Genomic DNA, 22,361 nt, shown 5'->3' with positions numbered 1-22,361 from the left:
CATTGGTCAATAACCTTTCGCCCATTGTTATGAGCTTACTGATGGAGTTTATAGCTTCAGTCTGCATGCTCTGCACCTGCAAGGAATGTTTACAACACACACGTGCTGCGTTTCTATTCAATAGAAGTGCTCAGTAAGCACTTTCACATTTTATCGCAGGCCCCGTGGAAAGTCTCTACGGACCCCAAGGGGTTTGAGAACCACTGTGAGGTCATAAAGGACACATAAATGCATTAAAAAAATCTTCTCAAAAGTCTTATTTAGAATTAGCGGTTTCTAAAATTTGTTTCCAAGGAATTGTACTGACCATCCTTACCTCTGCTCTTTTCAAAGCCAAATGCAACATTTTATAGCGAATAGTTGATCAATGTTTGTACCTTTTCATTTTTATTTAAATTAATAAATCATATTTTAAGGAGTCAACTCTTAAAAGGTTTTTCATTGTCTGCATCTGCAGTTTTAAGTTATAGATTGATGTTCAATAGGAAGTAAATTACAAAAGCCAATTCTGGATCCCAATAAAGCCGCTGGGAGGAAATATTCATTCTATCCAACTAGTCCGCAGCTAAATCTGGGCCAGTGTTAAGTGATTTTTCTAATACAGTACAGTAGTGTCCTTACATTTGCAAGCATTTTACATTTCCAAAAACAAGTGGATATGCATTTAATAGTTTGTAATGAGGCAAGGACTAGGATACTGTCTGAAGGAGAAAAACCCCCAGTAAAACACGCACATCTTCAGGCCAATTCCAATGTACAGTGTTTATTCATCACAAAAGCCTCATAAACATATGCTGTATGTTATACATATGTACAAAGGAGACAGTTAGAGCAAAGCTGGAGTTGACAAACATGCCTTTTCTTTTTACATGACAAATATCTACACAATATAATCAAAGCCAAGGCCTCCAAGTTTTCAGTACAAGTCTACCATAGAAAACAGTTTTAACACAATACATATCCAGTCTCTCTCCAGCTGTAAAAACATACACATATGAAACAGGTCTAATTGCTCACTGCAAAGGAACTATAATATTTATATAATTTTTAAAAGGAGAAAATGGTGCACATATAACGTCCAATACCGTGTACAAATGACCATACTGAGCAACTACAATACCAAATGTATTTACAACAGTGTACAAATGAAAGACAAACAAAAATTATACTTAACACACAGTTGCCCATGCATGTTTACCACAGACTTTTAAGTACTGGTTCCAAGTAGCTACGGAAGTAGTTATCTTCCTTGTAAATTACTTTGTTTCCACGAGTCAGTTTCAATCTGTTTCAGCTCAAAAGGTTGACAGCAGTGAAGTAAGTCAACTTAACCTGATGCATCTCAGTTCACTTCAAAGATTGTATGAACAGGCTTCCAACCTGGTATCAAAAATGGTTCCAAACCTGAACCAAACCAATTTTCAAAAGGTCAATGTGAATTCTCGTTGACTAAACATGAATTTTCCTGCTGAATAGAAGTTAATTAGGCACTTAACATTTCCCAATTATTTCTCGTAGTGGCCTACAAGAAAGATTTTGGAGATTTGGAAAACTGTATTTTTACAGGATGCAATTTTCGAATTAGAGGTTGGAACCAGTGGAAAATATATCAATATACAGCAAAAGCACATCAGAACATCTTCAAATGTTTAAAGTACTCTATGTGTGTGTTTCTTGGGTAGACACGAGCAACAGGATACGGTAGATTTACTTAGAAACTAGAATACAACTGAAGTGTTCTTCAAGAAATTCTCATCTGATCCATTCAACTATAATGCAGTATCTAGGATGACCTGAAACCCCTTAATCTGGATACAGTACTGTTTAGTAATCTATTTGCCACAGCTTTATTTTCAAAAAAATCTTACTAGTAACTTCTTTTGTGAAATTATCACCATTTCGTGAATGTGTTTTTAATGTAGTGACATGCTTGTATGTGAATATACAGAATAACAAATAGATAAGATCACAATGTTGGGACAAGATCTGAGCCCATATATGATTTTATTTGTTTTGCTCAAATGAGTGATGATCAAGACATGACTTTTGCACTAGTTTTCTGAAAACTCGTTGATTTCGTAGAAGAGATTTTTAAGTTACCGTCTGTATTGGAATGGTAAAGTTAAATTAAACAAATGCCTCATTAAACGAGTACTATCAACAGTTCCTACAACTTAATTTGACCAAAAGAATGATAAAAATGAGCTCCCCAAACTCAAGATTCTATCTTGTACCATTCACCATCTGAATTTAGGATGAGCTTTACTTGGAACTGAGAGGGTGCGAATTCTGGTCTTAAGTCGTTATTGGTACATTGAATACGGCTGCCAGGTTTGATGAGCGCAGCAAACTCCACTCTGCCGCTGCTTCTATATTTTGAGTTGTAATTTGTCACTTTTTATTTTCCTGTTACTGTTATTCAGGTCTCTAATTTAGCACAATTACAAACAGCACCAAACTTGCCATATCAGGGTTTAAAACTATAGCCCATTTCCAAAAATTGTGTTGAAAGTAGCTCCCTTAGCAAAAGACAATAAAAGTATAACAAAAGCAGAAAAAAAGTATATTTTGAAAATGCCAGTTATAAATCACATGAAAACAGATCAGTTTGATCGACTTGCTAATGGTCATTTAGTTGCGGGTACTACAAGTAACTCAGCAGCTGCAACGTTGCTGCTTCAGTACTGCTCGCTAACTGCTGCAATCCAGCGGATCCTTTTGACATGTGGCAGACAAAATTCTATTTGCTCATCAAAAATTAACCCCACCCCCCCACCTCACTGTAACATAATCAGGGAATAGAGCCCAAATAATGCTTTTCTATGATGGACTACTAATCGAAGATTCATTTTAAAAAAGTCACTCTACTCCTCACTCTGTTACTTACCCCTGCCCGCCCTACCAAATAAAAAGAAACATCTGGAAAAGATGATCTAACCTCAGAGTCTGGCTTTAAAGTTTGTGTTTCCGAGTTGGAATCAGGCCCACAAACAAACGGCTACTGTCCCAGTAAGGCATAATTCAAGTTGTTCCAGATAGTATCTGTGAACAAGAATGATGTACTTTTCTGCTCAGCGGGTTTTGAAGAGGAGAAACATGGCTGGTGAAAACTACTGTAACTGAAGTGGGCTTGTACAGCTCAGTTCACGTCAAAGTCAACGTGAAAGATTTTAACCTGGTCCTGACCATTTGCACCTCAGATCAAAGTAACTTTTTAAAAAGTTCAACGGGTTTCTACCAATCAATCAGATATTGGTTAGTAGACTTGAAATGACAAAAATGAAAACACAAGTAACAAGGTGATCAACATTTGGTAACAAAATCATAAAAACATATACAGCATAACAAAATAAAAACACAAATTAATTTGAAACAAAGCCGTACGCGAAGAGGAATGTGAACTGTTTTACATAAAAACTAGAACACATGGAATGTATTTACATAGAAAAAGGAAAGTGCAGGCAAAACTCCATCTGTTCAAGTCATAAATTAAAAAACTGAATTTCCTTCTGCTGGCTACCTATGCTGCACTTAAAAGCTATCCCAAGCTTAAAGTAAAGAAAAACACATTGAAATGTTAAAATAAATCACTTTGGCAAAGATCACAACAAAAGTTTGGTGCTAGCATCCAAATTGTTTAAAGGTGGATTACAAGAATAATTCAATCATATGCAAGTTTGAACATTTTAGGTTTACAATTATTACAAGTGTACATTTAAGTTTAAATAGAGATTACACCATGAGAAACAGTGGGTACACAATTCATTCCACAAGGACACCTTTCAAGTCATAACCCACAACTAATTAAGTCATAAAAGGATGGATAAGTGCTCATTTAAAACTGACATGAACTCTGTATCCCACTATTTCTCACTGTATTCAGTTTATACTATTCATAAAAATGTAGACACATAAATTAAAAATGTAGTGGAAGGTACTATAATTCATGTAGAAAGCCTACACTGCAGACAGTTACGTTTCTTTCTGATGCCATAAAGTTGACTGACAGCATTATCAATGCTACTTCATGATAAAGTGCTATTCACTACATTACTCAAGTACAGCTGAGCAACCAGGGGTTATTTAGTGGTTGTATTATCATACTTGTGTGCTATGAATAAATAGATACATATGTATACTGCATGAACATAATCTAACAAATATGAAATGTAAATTCTAGAAGCACAATTAAACCATTTACAGTAGATGTGAAAAAAATGCATACATGAAGCCAACAGAAAGGAAAACCTATGTAACAGTGCTTAAAAATATATAGCCAGGACAAAGGAAACCCTGTAACCAAACCTGGAACAATTCATACAAGTACTGATCCATTTAAGAGTACAGTCAGTGCATAATTTCTAGAAATGATCTTCTAGAAACACCATGTAACATTCCCTTATAAGAACCTTTACAGTATTCAGTGGGGTTCAGCTACCGGTGAAATATACCATTCCTATACGAAAAAAAAGCGGCAGACTAGATTTTCATGTACTTGTGCAACTTCTCATAATATTTCCTACCAGAGAATAGGCAACGTTAAAAGAATATTTTTCTCACACCTCAGGAGATTCTGCTGCTGTTTGTGAATTTCTTATTCCTATTTATGTCTGGGAATCAAAGTAAAATTATACTGAGTATTATGTGTAACTTTATTGTGAATTTCTTATTCCTATTTACGTCTCAAATTCGTACTATTCAAGCTAAATTATATCTTACTGGCCACCAGGCAAACATTGAACTATGTCAAATTAGAAATCCAATGCATAGTCGAGCTACTCACTAGATTAGAGTCACGACAGGAGATTTCTTGATCTAGTTCCTAGGCCCGTTAGTAAGTCTACTCTGTGCAATGTATCACCATTTTAAATGCCACTATGAAAACTATTCGGATCATGGTACCCAAGTTGGAAAACAAATGGAGTGCTGCCTTTTTGGAAAAGTAACAGAATAGAGGGATCAAAAAAGTCATGTTTAGCAACTGGCTGATAGAACTGACAAGTCAGAAAGTCATCATGCAGATGCTAAAGAGAGTGATAAATGTGATCACCATGGAGACCAACTTGGAGCATATTCTATTGTGCTGTTACAGTGTTTCTTGGGTGAGGTGCCCATCACTTGCAGTCTCTAGCCAGTTGATTAATGGTGCTGTTTGGTAGGGGCGAGCTCAAGCAGAGTTTCTATAGTCACGGCTACCTGTGCCAGTCCTTTCTCTTCTAGAATGTGAAGGGGCAGGCACAATCGATCCTAAACAAAATGAAAAAAAGAGAAAGGGAGGGGAATAAAAGAAGAGAGGGGAGAAAAACAAAATTAACAAATGACATACATGTGAAAAGATAAAACCAAACTTAGAAAATGGAAGACCTGAAAAACGAAATGACAATATAAGACATCAAAATTAACTTGTGAACACTAACTGCTTGCATACAAATGAATTGAGATGAGCAGCAACAAAGTGGGAGGGGGGCAGGGGTGCAGTTGCCAATGGTAACTTCAGGAGTCTATCCCTAACCAATCCCACCAACAAAACTTTAAACCTCACCCCCTAACGCAGATCTCCATGCACCCGTGCCCACAATGTGACTGACAGATGATGGAAGTGCAAAAAAGCAATAAAACTGTATTTTGCTCTAGGCTAGGTGATTTTTGGATGCCTATTTATATTCCCAACTTCAATGGAAGTAAAAAAGTACTGCTGTACACTTGCTGTATGTATGTGAGGGAAGATAAAAGTTTTAAAAAAGATGTTGGGTTAGGTTTGATTAAAAAAATTAGAAAACTCTATTTCCCACTTGCAAGATGTTAAATGTAGTGCTATAGTGATTTGTGTGTAAAATTCCTATTTAAAATGAATAAAAGGCAGCAAATAGGATCTCAATTATTGATATGTTAATTCATTGCAGACTTATCTTCAGAATGCATTACACAGAAAGAATTTTGAATAGCAAGAACAAGTAGGACCTGGACTAAAATACCAAGTAGTGATCCAGACTGTCAAGGTTATCCATCGTGAGACAAGTTGCAAATTTATTACTTATGCCTTTCCTCATCAGTTAAGGAAAATGATGGACTCTGTTAAAATATGTAAAAACTACTGCACGGTTAAATCATTTCTAGCAATCTTGGTTTTATACAAATACTGTACAGTAATGTAATAAAATCAATAAATAATTAGAAAAATAAAATCCTCAGACAAAAATTGACAAAGAACATGTAGTAGGAATCTATAATTTACCACTACAAAGAAATGAATTGGTTTTATATTTTATCAGTAGTGATCTTCTCACGGTTAAATGAAAAACCCATCTGAATTGTAACATTCACTGGAAAGCCAATGTTTCGGTCAGGAAATTTCTATATATAAACTCCTATGTTTTGTCAGTAGACTGTGTTTTCATAAATTAAAAAGCTTTATTTTTAAAAACTGTCATTTAAACAGTTTATAGATTCCCACCTGCCATATTACATAAAACCAACAGTAATCTTGAGTTAATCCTCATACTGATGCACTTCAGTGAGCCCCTGTTACACCTCAGAATCAGTTGAATTTTAAATATTTTTCAATTCTGCAGAAAGTTGATACATTTATTTACAGAATATTGTCTGCTGTTTCTTCAAAGTTACAGGATTTTACTGGGGCTATAGTGTTAACTTACTATTAAAACCTACATTTGACAAGAGCCCTTTGCTGGTTGAGTGGGTAAATAGACTGGTGTGGTCCTGAGTTGTACAGACCAGGAAGGTCCCAGGTTTAAGCTCTCGTTAGAAATGAATTAGCCAATCTCAGTCAAACAGCAATAGAGCTGCTAAAATTGGTCTCAGAGATTGGGCTAAGAATGAAAAATAAATCAGCCCAACATTCCCACTCCTGATTTCTATCCTGCTGGAAATGGATGCATGTAGACAGTGGGTGCAAAAATGACTTGTTTCAAGCTGTGATGTTTGAATATCCTGCTGACACTCACTGTCCAGGATCACACTGGAATAATAACCATCTGGGCATGGCACTAGAGGGTGGGCGCTGCCAGTGGAACCATACCCCAGCATGAGCTACAGCAGGGGTGGGGATACAAAGGGAAAAATTTGGAGAAAAGGAGGAAAAAGCATTTATTTATTAAAATGGCTTGTGTCCCTTTTGGCATTTACTCAGTTCTCATAATTACTGCCTCACATCATTGGACATTGCGGTACACAAACCACAATGGCAGTATTTCTTATGCATGCTTTTTTAGCAAAAAGTTACAGACGGGTTTCATCTTTGGTACAGAGCAAGGGTATTTGCTGTGATTTAGAAGTGCAGAAAATAGATTTGGATGAGGGAAATAAATATGGATGGAATATTTATTTTCATATTGTAACTTTATTTTTGGCCACCATAAAATTACTTGCAGATGCTAGTGGCCACTAACTCTAGCACAATGTCCACTGCTCTGAATACTGCATGTGAACATTTGAAGGCTTATTTAGCAAAACATATACCTTCTTTACTGCTGTGCAAGAAAATAACCTGTTAAATGAGCATAAATGAATGAACGAATAAAATTAGTTGGAAGTCGATTATGCAATTCATCTACTCACACAAAAAAGTTGTGCTCGACAGTTAAAGATGCAGTAATATTTGGTTTATACATCTAGCGTGACAAGTCACTATGTAAAAAGCAAGTTTTTCTTTTCAAGATTTATGATATTATCAAATATCTTCAACTTTAATGTTTCAATGCAAAGGAAAAAGGAGGATGTTCAACTTTGTATCAGTGAGGTAATTTTTTTCTGCTTAAATCAGAAGATATCAAAAATGTCAATAAAATGATGGTATCAATGATGTATTTGGATAGGTAAGGTACCTGTCCGAGAAAAGTGAGCGAGTTTTGCCATTTACAAGACACAAGAATTCTGTAGCAGAAGGCTTTGCCTGTTCCCACGTGAGACAATCTTTACTCCATTAATTTTGATTATGTTCTCTATTGTACAACATTAAGTTGAATGATATGGATATCATTTACTTCCCAAGAACAGGCGGAAATTGGTTCACAACAGTCTGCTTTTGCTTATAAGTTTTCAAAGGTGGTGAAACAATAACTATGGGGGCAGGACCAAAGGCAGATAGATGGTGGTTACACTTGACATATACAAAAAATTAAACACAGATTTTTAAAAAATCAATTCTGTTCTCTAAAATAAACAAAATAAGATTATCTTATTGCTACTGAAACTATCCATCCTTGCCATGGCTTTTAATTGAATTATCCAGCAGTTGTAGTTTAACAGTAATATATATGCAGTAGTAATACTGTAATGCAGTGAAGGCAGGGGCACAACATGTATTGTATACTTAATTTTTCACATTCACAAGTGCAGAATAGATTCACAGTACATGAAGATAATCAATACCTCTGCAACCACCAACTTCTACACTAGCCACTCAACCACACCGGAAAGGTCAGGATTAACAACTTGATATTAATATAATGGATTCAATCACAGGCTGTTAAACATAATCAAAAGAGACCAGTGTTTGGTAGACCAAAAACGAAGGAATTGTTTTTGAAGGTACAGTATTTTAATGCACTGCCTTTCCACCTCAGATACAGTCCAGGAAGAAGGGGGATGAAAGTTCACTAATGTTAATAGTAACAGCTTGATCCATCTTCCAACAGGCAACAGGTCCTGCCCTTGGAACTAGCCCCAACAAAAGTGTAAATACCAGCCTTGTTATTTTGGGAATATTTTAATCTGATTAACAAGATAGTAACAAAATGATTCTGATGGTATGGCAATCACTTAAAGAGCTTTTTACTAAGAACAGCTTATAATGTCAGCCAAGAATGCATGAACTTTTCAGTCAAACAGTGGGTCTGCGAGTGGACTGAATATGAGTAAAAAAAGTGGTCTTGACTTCAAAATCTGTTAAATGTCAAGAGAAATGGTATGAAAGGCACTGTGAATGGCTTCTGTTCCAAAATATTAGGAGTCTGAGCATAGATCTCTATTAAAAATAATCTCATGACTGTACTTGGAAACATTTTCTATGGAATTTTTTCAACTAAGGCCGATAGTACAGAGCCTTTGCACAGTCTCTCTCTCTCTCTCTCCTTCCCCTTACACATACTTTCTCTTCTAATTAGAACATAGTGACCCAATGGTACAGAGCAAAAAGCAGAAGCATCACATTGATGTAAAAGAGAGCAAAGCCTGCAAGCTGGCCACCAGAGAGAGGGGCGAGAACAGGACTGGTTATGCTCGCTCCCAAAGTCAGTAGCATGTCAACCGTCTTTTGAGTGCTGAGGAGGTTGGCTTGGAGCACATCAGATGAAGAGCAAAGGTCATCCTTCCAATGTTTCAGTGAGTGCAGGAGAGAAACGATAGAGAAAAATTAGTCGAGAAAATCAGCATGCAACACTTACTTAGAATTACTTTCATCTTTGTCCCGTTTCAGACTCATGCGCAATAAACACAGGGTGCACAATTAACTTCAAAAAGTCAGTATCCAGTTTAAAGGGAGCATTAATTTTAAATACAGTTTCTGATTACCAGCTACTCTCATCTTTCACTCCTTGTGGGAGATTTCCTAAGAGTCAAACAGTAATTCGTTGATTTAACTTTTGAAAATCTATTAGATCACGTGTTTCAATTTACCAAGGCAGTTTAACTGAAATTCTTTTTACGCAGATGAACTTCTGTGCTGTAGAAGTTGAAACGGGTTGCTGTTGCTTATTTTAACTATATTCTTACATCCAAATTAGAGTTTGAACACTAGGATAGGCCAGTTACTGTGGTAGCTACACCACTGGATTCAATTTCCAATCATCACTGCCTCATGGGTGGCCACTTGCCACTGCTGGGTCATTTTTAGTTGTCAGCCAGGCTGCATTGTGGAGCACCACATGTCAGCACTGACTACTGCACAAATAGTGATTGTAACAATTGTTAAAAGTAATGAATGGAAACTCCTGAATTCCTCTCTGGAAAAAATGTTTGGAAGATAGAGGCCTTAAGGTGGGACAGAAGAATTTAATTAGGGCTAGAGTAAAAGATGAATGCAGTAATTCTGTAATTCTAAAGTTGTTTGTCTTGTCCCACAAAGTAGTTCCTGGGTTATATCAAACATCATGTCTATAGAAAGGTCTTTCAATTAGGCACTTTACAGTCTGCCGGACTCAACATCGAGTTCAACAATTTCAGATAATTATCCCTGCCCCCATTTTTCATGCAGTATGATTTTTGCCACTCCCATTTGCAACATTTTATCTTTCCTGCCTCTTACAAAAGTACAGGATGTTCTTTCAATTCCCTCCTCCCCTCCTAACCACCCCCCCCCCCCCCCCCCCCCCCCCGTCTCTGCACCTGCTTAATATGTTACATCTCCAGCTTTTTCCAGTTCTGATGAAGGGTCCCAGACCTGAAACGTTAACTCTGTTTCTCTCTCCACGGATGCTGCCTGGCCTGCTGAGTATTTCCAGCATTTTCTGTTGTTATTATTTCTATAGAAAGGGCGTCTTATTTAGATTTTTTTTTAAATGGTTTGAAGTTCTAATGGTATAATTTTCACAGAATCAACAAAAATTACAGCTGCTAGATGCAACCTTTGCATATGAAAACTGTTCTGATAGCACTTCTGCATTTGATTTCCCACTAAGTAAGTACAAGAAGAAGAAAGAAAAGCAGCAACAAGTAGATTCCAAGGAAAGGAATTCAGAGAGATAGCAACTTGGACACCTGATAGCAGCTAGCTGCAAAGCAGAATATGTACAGGCCTGCAAGGAAGTCACCCTCCTCTCCTGTGACACAGAACAGTGCACGATACAGGGGAAATTAAATGGGAGAAAATGTTTTACCTTACACCCTCTCGTTGTAAATATGAAAAATATTCACTTGTTTCCCAGCTTTTGTGATCCACTTAAAACTTTGCTGCTCAATGTTTAAATGCTAAATATTTTAAATTTACAACCACTACAGGTAGACTATCCTTTATCCGAACTTCCGAAAACCTCTAAAAACCGAAAGTTTTTTCGTTCAGCGTAAGTCGTGCGCATGACTTACGCTGAGCAGGGCAGAGGGTCACAGAGTTCCCTCCTGGGTAGGAGATTGCAGGCCGAGCCTGGCAGTGTGAAGGAGGTATCGGGAGAGTGAACCCAACAATACAGCGGCCCGTCCGATAGCTGCAACGGCCCGTCCGATATTCTTTTCTCCCCCCGACCCGAACCGCGGCCCGTCCGATATTCTTTCCCCCCCCCCCCGCCGACCCGACCCGTCCGATATTCTTTTCTCCCCCCCCACCCGACCCCCGACCTGATTTGCGGGCCAGCTTAGTAGAAGTCAGCCGATATCCGGCTTTCCAGAGAAGCAGGAAGAGGAATGAGACACGGAACAGTCGCAAGAGGTAGCCTGAACTTTTAACATTTATATTAAATACAAATTTCCCAGTCTTATAATAATACCTTCTGAAATCCGAAAAATTCCGAAAACCGAAACTCAGCTGGTCCCAAGGCTTTCAGATAAGGGATAGTGTACCTGTATTATGATTTTAATTTTTACAGCACATCCTTGAGCTAGACTCAATAAGAATCACTGCCGAACAATTTAAGACTCTGGTGAATCTTAGGAACGTAGCATATTATTTCCAATAAACAATGGCATTGATGATAAAACTATTATAAGGATGGATACTGTCTTTCATAGTTTATGCTAACATAAAACAGGAATTTAGACCAGATCAATACATATTTAACAAAAGCGTGAAGGAATGGGATACGCTGCTGGGACAGAAAAGATTGATTTGAAATCATAAGCCACAAGACCAGTGCTTCGTGAACATTCTTCGACTCCTTTGAGGTAGATTACAATATGTTGTTTATGATAAGTGCATTTACATAATGACTGCACTGCTGTTAGCCAATTGCGATGCACACTGGCAGAGGAGATTTTAAAGTTCAGTACCATATGGAGTGGAGGAATACAGCATTACACGATGGGTATTAGGGTACAAGGTTAATTTCTGTGGTTTGCAGGTTATTTGATACACAATATGTATTCACAGATAGTAATCAATTGCTGGAGATCTCCCATGGCATTGCTCACATTGAGTCAGAAGATATGCTGTTTTACTCCAATGGGGTACAATCAAAAAAGTGGGGCAGGGAAAATTTTACAGGAAGTAACAATGACAATTACAGGACGTGCTGCTGTACACAGGCTGGCCTGCATTACACTACTGTACTTGTTCTTGGCCCGAACTGCTCGATCCTCTCAGCTGAAGCAGGTAGGATTTATGTGAAATTTCTCATTTGAGAGAACAGTATGTTCAATATGCTGTCATGCCCTAACACAGTGTGAAAAAGGTTACAGAAAGCAGAAACATTATGATCTGGTCTAAATACAGTCAAAGTATGTTAAGTTATAATTTGTTAGAGAATTGAAAGCTTTTTCAGCACATGCAGGTATAAATGCAGCCAAAAGATTCATCAGGTCACCTGCCTTAAAACACTCATTTAACCAACCCCCACCCCTCCATGCCCCAGAACATAAAATTCAAACTTGATAGGAGACCTAGGCCACTGAAAACACAGAATATTGCTGAAGTGAGGAAATCCTCAGAAGACTTAAAAATACAACTTTAGATCACAAATTCCCAGCTGCTGAGTAGTTTAATAGACAAATTAAATATTGTAGTAAAAGACCTGGCAAAAGAAGCAGACCTATAAAGACAAAATTGTAGTCATCAGTAAATTTGTATTCCAAATGTAAAGCGTCCACAGTGCATACCAACACCAGTTCCAGAATTCAGCAGCGCAGCTTAGCAATTGCTTGGCTAATTTAAAAAAAAAAAAACGACTTGTTACAGCATAGTTAAATGCCTCAGGTTTATGTTTTTCATGAAATAATGGTTGGAGTTGCAAAATTCAATCTCAAAATTCTAGAAAACCATGTAATTAAAAACAGAATTCAACATTCAATCTCTATAAACCAATGTTCTAATGGTAAATAGATTCAATCACACAACACAACCCCAAAACACAAAAAAAATCCTAGAATCCTTTCTGTAACTGAATTTGGTTAATTCACTCACTTAAATCAGTAGCCCTGGCCATAGTAACTTAATTAAGGTTCAACATTAACTCTAAAACAAAGCAGAAATAACAGTAACTATGGGATCTCCCGCAGTGTTGCTCACAGTCACAGTATCACGGAGGGAGAATTTGGGAGCTAGAGACTCTATGATAGGGGAGCTGGTCATAGTGGGGGAGGGGCAATTTTCAGGGCAGAGGCGGTCAGCTGCAATACTGGGAACAGGTACTGGAATTGGAACTGCACATTTCAGTGGATGGGAAGAATCAGAGATGGAGCACTTGGGGTTGGCCTAGGAGGTGGGAAAGAGTGGGAGCTGGAGCACTTAGGATGGGAATCAGTGGTAGGAAGAGAGTGGAGCTGCAGCATTTGGAGGAAGTCCTGGGAGTGAGAGGAGTAGGGCTTGAGTAGTAAGCAGGGGTACAGGATGGGCAGAGTGAGTAAAATGCTTGGGTTGGGGAATCAACAGGAGAGAGGATTGAGGAACTATCACAATGATGTACATAGGTTTTAAATCTTCTTCCAAAGATCTGATTGGTCCATGGTGTCATGTATTTAGCGTGGGCCAAATCAGCAATGTTAGAGGCTCACTACAATGGTAAAATCAATCATGCAATAGCACAGATACAAGATTTTTAATGATATAGACCTGAAATAACCCATTGTAATATAGAAGGGTACATACCTGTGGTACACCAATTCTCTTACAAGCCTCTAGGAAGTTCTCCACATTTCGTCTGCATTTTGCCATAGTCAGTTTGGGCTGCAACCAGAAGTGGAACAAGCAAGCAAACTCGGTCAGTGAACAGTACGTGGTAGTGAGGGCAGGAGAGGGTTTGATAAAGGATGAGGAGGGGGGTAAAAAAAAAGCTGGAAACATTCATAGAGAACAAATCCTGAAATTCAATCAATCCTTGCAATTATAAACGCATGGGAAACAGCAAAGCAGTTCTCATCATGAGCTGATCACACCAAGGTTTGAGATATTAGCTCGACTTTTGGACCTCCCAGCTGAAATCCCATTATGCATTGTTAATTATAAAAAGATCTGATTACACTTTTCACTGGAGATTCTTTAAAACAGGTATTGTTAAACAGCAACAACACACCAAAGGGAGCCCTTGAAAATGCACCTCAGTGAGCATGTCAATGTCATCAGCAGAGGAGGAAAGGGAAGAAAGTTGGAAAGTGAAAAAACAAGCACCGTTAAACTCTTCTTAATTTCATTAAAATTACTGAAAGAGATTCGTGTGATGCCACTGATAGCCTAGTGCTAAAATCAGCATATTTGATGTATTAATCTCAATAAACACAACAGTTCTTAAAACAAGAGAAGATTCATTGGCTACAGTGAAGTTACTATGTGCATTTTCCAGAAATTCATTTGCTTTTTTCTCCCCCGTTGAACATGCACGCACTTTTCCACAAGCACCAGCAACCCCTCCAGCACATCACCCAAGTGCCCACGTGAGCCCAAGCAAGAGTATCAACTGGTTATTTGATCACATAATTGAGCAGATTCCTATCCAGTCTGCACACAACGCAGATACACACCCTCTCTCTCTCCAGCAGGAGTCACGTAGCCCACAAAAGCGGAGGTCAACTGTAGAGCTCCCTCTGTTCTATTCATGCCTGGCTAACTTAATTCAGCACAGACCAGGCAATCTTTGCATCTTCCTGATCTTTCTGGTTTATCATAAAGTGCATTTACCTATTGGGTCATCAGGGGAGCCAAGATTTAATTTATAAAAATAAAAGAACTGAAGAAGAACATGCAAGAATTGGGTTATATGAGCACACCAGCTTAATTATGGCTAAATTTTTCCTAATTATGCCATTGTCTGGATGCAACTATTGCCCACTTCCTTACTCTAATAGAAAAGCTTGATATATTTGTCACTAATGTCGTTGTTTTGATAGCATCAGACTTCAGAATACTCACCACTGCTGGAGATGGGACATGTATACTGGGCACCGACCGTGGTCTCACGTGATTAGCCAGATGACAGAGGACAACACCATCTGTAAGTGCTGTACCAAGATCACTTGGGAGAGAAACTTTTAACCGTGTTTCAATGTTCTGAGAAAGAAACCAGAGAGAAACGTACAACTATTTGATCATTAAGTGGAGGGGAGGGTTGGGTGATGCACTGACCTCTCAGTTCTGGAACCTGTGCTTGAATCCAACATAGGTTGATGGGATAAAGTAATTTTAGTCTGCTGTCACAGTGTAAGGATCCTATGTTAATGAGTTTGGGTGTTCCTAGTGGATACGTGACCACAGCACAAAGCCAGCCTAAAGTGGCACTGATTGGCAGCTAGTTGGCAATTTCACTCAAAATGGTTGATGTTGGAAATGGAAAAATTCCCATTGTTGCATTAGACATGCTCTTCTGAGCCAGAGTGGGATGGATTGGGTGGCATGAAGGGGAAGGGAAGAATTTAAAAAAACTGCTTGCATGGAAGTCCCTGTGGGATAAAATTGTGGTAATGGGGTAGGTATGTAAAAGTGCTAATTATTAAAACAAAATGTCCAGACTTCTGTGATAAAGCTAGCCTTAGTGCAATAACAGAAATAGTTTGAGCTCTAACGCTGGGTGCATTTCTGATCAGCTAGCTACACACAACGTAAGGCTCCAATTTTATTTTGGCAGGGGGGAGGGGGGAAAAGAGAAGGAATGGACGACAAGAAAATAAATGAACAAGTCAAGATGAACGTATTTCCCGGTAAATAAGTACCAATTGGAATCATTCTACAATTAGCACATTAATACATTCCCCGTGGATTTTATTTACTGCAGGTTCGTGCAATGATGCTTCTGTTCTGGTGAGCAAATGAACAACTGATTACCTTCCGTAGCTGCTGCACCACTCTTTGTTCATCGTCATATGGCTTTTGGTTCTGCAATATCAAGGGGTCTCCAGAGTCCTGGCTAGGGGTAACAGAGGAGGAGGCAGAAGTCGTCCCATCTAGAGAGACAGAAGATCAATTATGCATAAGAACAGATTACCACAGGAACATTCCTGCTTTACATCAGTATCATTTGTCCTTTCATGTACTTTTTTTTTTGGTTCAAACTTGCTCTTTAAGATTCAATGGGACTGAATAATTTCTGGCCTTAAGATACATTGTAGTTTTTTTGTTGAGAGCCACTCTATTCAAGGCATCAAACCAAGAAATTAAGGGTCAATTAGAAAAGAAAGTCTGTCCTGAATAATGGGAATAAATGTACAACTTGGCTGATCCTTTTTTCTCTTCAAGGCATTTACTCGCTTAATGCAGTACAGTTCTACGGTTGCCAGGTCCCCACCTATACATCACCCAAGGAATCATTATTCATGTGGAAGCCTGGATTGAGTGCAGGTGGGTCATCTATCTGATACTTTAAAAAAAAAAAAAATCAGGAATCCATACATGTGCATTTCCAGCAGGGATCACAAATAATGATCAGAAGCAGGACTTGTGACTATTTTCCCCTTCTCCAAGCTGAGGCATAGAGGCCAGATGTACCACTCCTACTGCTGCCATCACCGAGATCAGCTACAGGCTGGGCATCAGACCCAGAACCCTCTTGGTCTATATGATTCACAAACTTTAATTCTGAGCTATCAAGATGGATAAATTTACATTTTTTAAATGCAACATGATGGTGCCAATGTCATACTGCAACAACAACTTGCATTTCTATAGTGCCTTTAATGTAGAAAAATGTCTATGTTCAAAAAAATGTTCACAGAGCCAATGAAGGAGATATTAGTAGCCATGACCAAAAGCTTGGTGTAAGAGATGGGTTTTAAGAAGGATCTTGAAAGGAGGAGAGGGAGATGGAGTGGTTTATGGAGGAAATTTCAGAACTTGAGGCCTACGCAGCTCAAGGCATGCCTGCCAATGGCGTCTACATATTAATGTAAGAGAAAGACATTTTGAAGCCCGACTAAGCATCGAGTGCTTATTGTTTACATATGGATAGACTCTTGGAGCGGCAAAGCATGAAACCAACTGCGACCGCTGGATTCAAAATCCATTATTGCTTCAAGTTCAAGTGGCTACCAGAAGTGACTATTCATTCAGCACCTGATCCAAGTTTGCACCTGATTTATATCATACCATTTTCTTTTTAACACTGTTTCTCTCTATCTTCCCCATATTTTTACTAAATGCCTGTTTTGAGCATCATCTCTTGTTAATGCATATGTTGCATATTACCTGCTGGTAATATAATCTAAAATATTACACACCTGTATAGAAACAAACAGTTAAGTGACAAATCACTGCTGATAAACCCCTGGTTATTATGGCACACTCGGGTTATGTAAAATTCACTTTCATGTCAAACCTACCTTTCTTCATCTCATCTCTCATGGCTGCTCTCAAGAGGAAGTTCTCAGGCCGATAAGCGTGTGTGGGCTGTTTGTAAGAGTGGGGAGAAGAACTAGGATAAGGAGGGGCAGGCTGAACTGCAGCCAGAGACAAGAGTGTAAGAATGAGCAGAATTTGATGATAAGATTCAGAAAGAGTTTAATCAACAATCAGTAGAAGCAAGAAATAGAGATAGAAATGAGAAAACAAATATTAAAATGGGTAAATATCAAACTAGCATAATACAGTAACACTGCAATATTAAGGTAGGTGATAAATGGTTTGGTGCATTAGGGATGGGTTGGTTTAAAAGTGATGACAAGTTTTTAATGGTGAGCACATAGTTTAGGTTTCACAGCTAATACTCATTTCTTTCTGTATCCAAAATGTTATCCGGATGCTGACAAACCTGTTGTGTATTTTGAGCACTTTTTATTTTGATTTTGTATTTCCAGCATTTATAAGTTTTATTCTTTTTATTTACATAAGGAGGCTTCAGTATATAACGGGGGATTGTTTTGTGGAATAGGTTTTGTAAAGCCTGCAGTTATTTGGGACCCAGACTCAAAAGTAGTATAATTTTTTCCTCTCCTGTCCTGAAGCCAGTTACTTCTGCTGGCACCAACAGGCCTCCATTACATCACCAAGTAGCTCTTTTTCATCTGTGAGCCAAGACAGCGAGATGTGCAGGCTATTTAACTGGGGAGGGGTGTTAACAGTTGAGCGTGACCCCAACATCACCAGCAGGGAATGCCGGATACTTACCAAGAGCAGGACTGATTTGTCTCTCCTTTAAGTCAAATGATACTGAGACAAATTGTAGAACAGCAACATAGGCCCAACTGAGATCAGCTAACTCAACACAGATCAAGGATGGAACTCCGTTTGTCAGTACCACACACCCGGTTCCATTTACCACGAGCCATCAGGTAAAATCGGTAGGCTTATAGGCTTACTCACATCAATGCATCGCCAGTCTCCCTACTTTCTATCTGGAGGAGTTTAACTAGGTGTTATGGGATTTGCAAAGGCAGAGGTGTTCGAACAGGTTATTGGAGGGGGTTCAGAGCTTTACGAACAACATGCGCCATATCAGACTCACTGCACATTTTATAAGACACACTATATCATATTTTCGTTAACTAACTTGATAGTTAAAACTGCAAAATTTAATCACATAGCTGAATTTTGTTCCTTGTATCAAGATTTACCTTTAACACAAAGCAATATTGCTTAATATTAGCTCTAAACAAGGAAAAATAAATGCTTTGCTTGCCATCAAATGGAGAAAACACAAAATACACAAACATGTTACATATATAGACCGAGTGACAGTACAAAGGTTTTTACAATTAGTTTTCTCTTACCTATATGGACAGATGATTGGGTAATAGAGGCACTCGGTGACACAGGTGGTCTTTCTTCACTCTATGAGAAAGAAGATCAAGAACTTTTACAGTAGCAGATAAACTGCTCTGAGGGATTAGAAATAAGGAGTGTGGAGCAAGCTCTCACTGTATTAAACTCAGCTTGCTTCAGAATAGCAGACAGCCTTTCTGCAATGCATCTTACTTCCTCTTCAATGCCAAAGCACATTAACACCTTTTTCATTCCTTCAGACAGAAGCAGCAGATTAAATTGTAAACAGGGGATCTAAATCAATTCACTCTAACAATTTTTGATCCAGTTAAATAAAATGGTTAATTCAAGTTAGGAAAACTCAAGTATGCATTTGTCCTGTGCAGGTTACTGGTAAAACAACTATAGCTATACAGGGCAGTCAGTCTGGAGGGGACCTGAATAAGGAGGCTTATTTCATCCTGCTTAATTTCAAAATCAAATCTAATCTCTAAATATGAACTGACTGAAAGTCCAATCGAATCTAATTGGTTTGTAATTGACTCAGTTCTACTAGTTTCATTACACAAGGCATCACACAACAGATTTTACTAGCAAATAGACTGTACTCTTGGTAAGATACTGAAAGAACACGGAGAGTTGAAATTATTCTATGTAGAAAAATCTACTTATACTATTGTACATCATAATCCTTTTAAGCAGATGCCCCCAGTGGGCCAGTAGTAAGCCATCCATGCCAGACAGATCTCAGGTTTGATTCCATCTGTGTTGAGCATCCTGGACAGGAGGGAGAAATGGGTCAGCCAGGGTTCCTCCCACTTGCAAGTGCTATCCAGTGACTCCAGCTGGGAAATAGGTACACATGGCTGGTGGGTGAGGGCAGGTTAGGCCTCGGTACCCTCCAGTTAAACAGTCTGATGCCAATCACTGTATAGGCTCACATCCAAAAACCGGGCACTTGGTTGGTGTATGAAAGGGCTACCAGTGCCTATAGAACCACACCGCAGCAAGTTGGCACCTTCAAAAAAAAAATGGAGAAAATGCATCTGAAAGCACGAACCCATTCTGTGGTAAGCTCCAAAGGCACCATTTCTTACCCAGGCATCCCCCACTGCCCAAAAGTGAAGAGATTCTGGCATCCCAAAATGCTTCTCCAACTGAGATTGAATAACAGCAAAGACCAAGGACCTTTTGGCTTGTATGGCTCAATAAATACCCTCCCACATAATGCATATGCTTACTTAAGTCTCGAGTGGAATCTCACTTAGTTAACTCCCAAATGCAGACTTCTTTATTTTATTGAATGGATAATATTTTCTAGTTTAGTTTATAACATTAATTATTTTTAATAAATCTACTTAATGTATCTTTGAAAAGTAGATTTTTTTTACACTGCAGGAAACTTTCGTTTAACCGGAGGTTAAAAGTACGGAAAGCTCTATTTACCGGCAAAATTCAGGAGCCGTTTTCTATAAGTTTTTTTTACTTCTTGTTGCTTTTTTTTCCCCCCAGTCAGGCTCTGCAAGGTCTGTAGCTAAGCAACAGCTTCAGCTAGAGACGCTTGCAGCTGCAGCCGACTGTTTTGAAGCTGTTGCTAAGCAACAGGGTTTGTTGATTCACACGGAGCTGAAAAGCTCTGTATGTTTTAACATTAGCGCTGGTTTATATGGCAGTTTTGATCTAACGGCACAAGCTCGGTCCCGTCAGTGCCGGATACCAGAAAGTTTCCTGTATTAAGGTCCACGGTAAACAATCATATGGATCTTGCAATGGCCACTTTGTTATGAGAATGAAATGAAGATACCCAGATAGGTCTGAAGGCATTGGCATAAGGCAGGGTCAAAGGAGGAATTCTTATGTATCTGATGGTGATTGGTGAAAAAAAGATTAGCAAAGGAAACAGGAAAAAAAAGCCTATGTTAAGACAGGGTTTGATAGGCAGCAGCGATGGATGAAATGTCCTTAAAGGTCTCTACAAGACTCTGAAACAGGGCTCTGATCCAGCAGTCTCTCAGTGGGAGGATAAAGGTCAGGTGGCGTTCTGTATTATCTTCTTTGGAAATTACTTCTTTGGACCAAGTGAAGATGTCTTTGTAGATAATCTTTTTGGATCAACAAGGCTTATTCCCATCTTTAGAGCTTGTTTAACTAGCATTTAAATAGGGTGGCCTTTCTACAAATAATGGAATTGTGAATATTTATCTAAGAAATACATAGATATAACACTAATCAGCAGTAAAATGACAATGCACCTTTTACTGAGAAGCTGAGGTGAAGGGCCAAGACTTACAGAATAAGAAATCTACAAAGTTGAAAGAAGCAGGAGAGAAGATGAAATAAATCAAGAAGCTATGCTCAGACAACAGCAACCTTTGGTTTCAAAAGCCTGTAGCAGGAAGGGAAGATTAAGGAACTGCATTTTTGGATGATTTACACCACAATCGTAAATAGCTTTATGACGAACTTGTTTATGATTTTTCTACACTGAACAGAAAAAGATTCTCCCACATGCTAATGTTCTCTCTCAAATGGAGAAATGAATGGAATAGCACGATTTCCTAAATTCAAGGCATGCGCAGACATACACAAAATAGGCATGTACATCAGATAATTTTCACCTAAATCACAACCCTACTATAGTCGTGCTAGAATTGGATGAAGTACAGCAAGGTACTGACATTCTGCATTCTTAGAATATTGTTAATTTCAGAACTATCTTTGATCAGAAAACAAGTTCATGCACCCAGACACAAGTCAGGCTGGATGGTAGGTGCTTCAATCGTGCTCAGTACTTTATTACAAGGGGACTGCGATCAGTATGTTGAAATCAAGACTCATCACATCTTCTCCAACTCATTCTTTTGACCTCAAAGTATGGAACCCTTTAGTTCTAGTGTTGTTTCCTTCCTCCTATAATCTAGATTTTTGAAATCCAACTATGGCATCAATCGCTTTTATTTCCCATTCATGCCCCTTTCTCTCTTTCTTCAACCTTGGTTGTGCAGCTTTGGCCCCTCACCTAGGGTTTCTCAATAAAAATAACAAAAACTTTGATTATTTGTGTCAAGGCTGTATTATAATCTAGGTGGCAGAAGTGAAACAATTATTTTTGGATTTAACATCCTTTCTGGCTTCGTGACATGATCAGTGTTGATATTCATAGGCTACACAACTTAGGAAAGTCTAAATGTACAAAGCCTTCTTTCTTCCAGATTTTTATCCCTGATCCTTTTCTCTCTCCTCCCGCCCACCCTTTCCCCCCACCGGAATGAGTCATCAACCCAAAACTATGAGGAGCTGCTTAGTTAATAACCAACAATGCAACTTGATGACTAATTACTGGATGCAACACTTGCACTGTGGGGAATTGACTATGGCAGTTTTTTTCTGCCACCAATTAAGCACACTTTTGTCAACCAGAGCTGCAGCAAGATATTCCAGCTAGTGGGTCAGAACTGAAAACTTATTTTCCGAGCTGAGGCAGATGAACCCAAGTGGCAGAGAGACCTACAATGACATTGTTAGTTAGCAGATTGATGTGCCCCATATACAATACAAATATTATAGATCAGCATGC

The 22,361-nt window shown here is 38.5% G+C and overlaps 1 protein-coding gene across 10 annotated transcripts in view; it reads right to left on the bottom strand.

Moving 5' to 3' along the window:
• Window positions 1–747: 747 nt before the first annotated feature.
• Window positions 748–22,361, bottom strand: part of lrch3 (leucine-rich repeats and calponin homology (CH) domain containing 3) — a 157,933-nt gene continuing 136,319 nt past the window's right edge. For 5 of the 10 annotated variants that reach the window (XM_085990086.1, XM_085990088.1, XM_085990087.1 and 2 more), the window contains 6 exons: window positions 18,793–18,853; window positions 17,407–17,523; window positions 15,917–16,035; window positions 15,008–15,145; window positions 13,751–13,828; window positions 6,007–9,328 (listed from right to left, as the gene is read on the bottom strand). In XM_085990086.1, the coding sequence (XP_085846212.1) occupies window positions 9,122–9,328; window positions 13,751–13,828; window positions 15,008–15,145; window positions 15,917–16,035; window positions 17,407–17,523; window positions 18,793–18,853 (720 nt within the window). In that variant the 3' untranslated portion in view covers window positions 6,007–9,121. Of the gene's footprint in view, window positions 5,248–6,006; window positions 9,329–13,750; window positions 13,829–15,007; window positions 15,146–15,916; window positions 16,036–17,406; window positions 17,524–18,792; window positions 18,854–22,361 lie in introns of those variants that run through there. The other 5 variants (XM_085990090.1, XM_085990092.1, XM_085990094.1 and 2 more) reach the window with 2 other exon arrangements.

The sequence above is a fragment of the Somniosus microcephalus genome, chromosome 6 (genome assembly GCF_052327205.1).
Source record: "Somniosus microcephalus isolate GS21.2 chromosome 6, FLI_Smic_1.0, whole genome shotgun sequence".
Lineage (NCBI taxonomy): Eukaryota > Metazoa > Chordata > Chondrichthyes > Squaliformes > Somniosidae > Somniosus > Somniosus microcephalus.
Note: the sequence above shows the minus strand (reverse complement) of the source record. Positions and strands in the feature narration are given on the sequence as shown.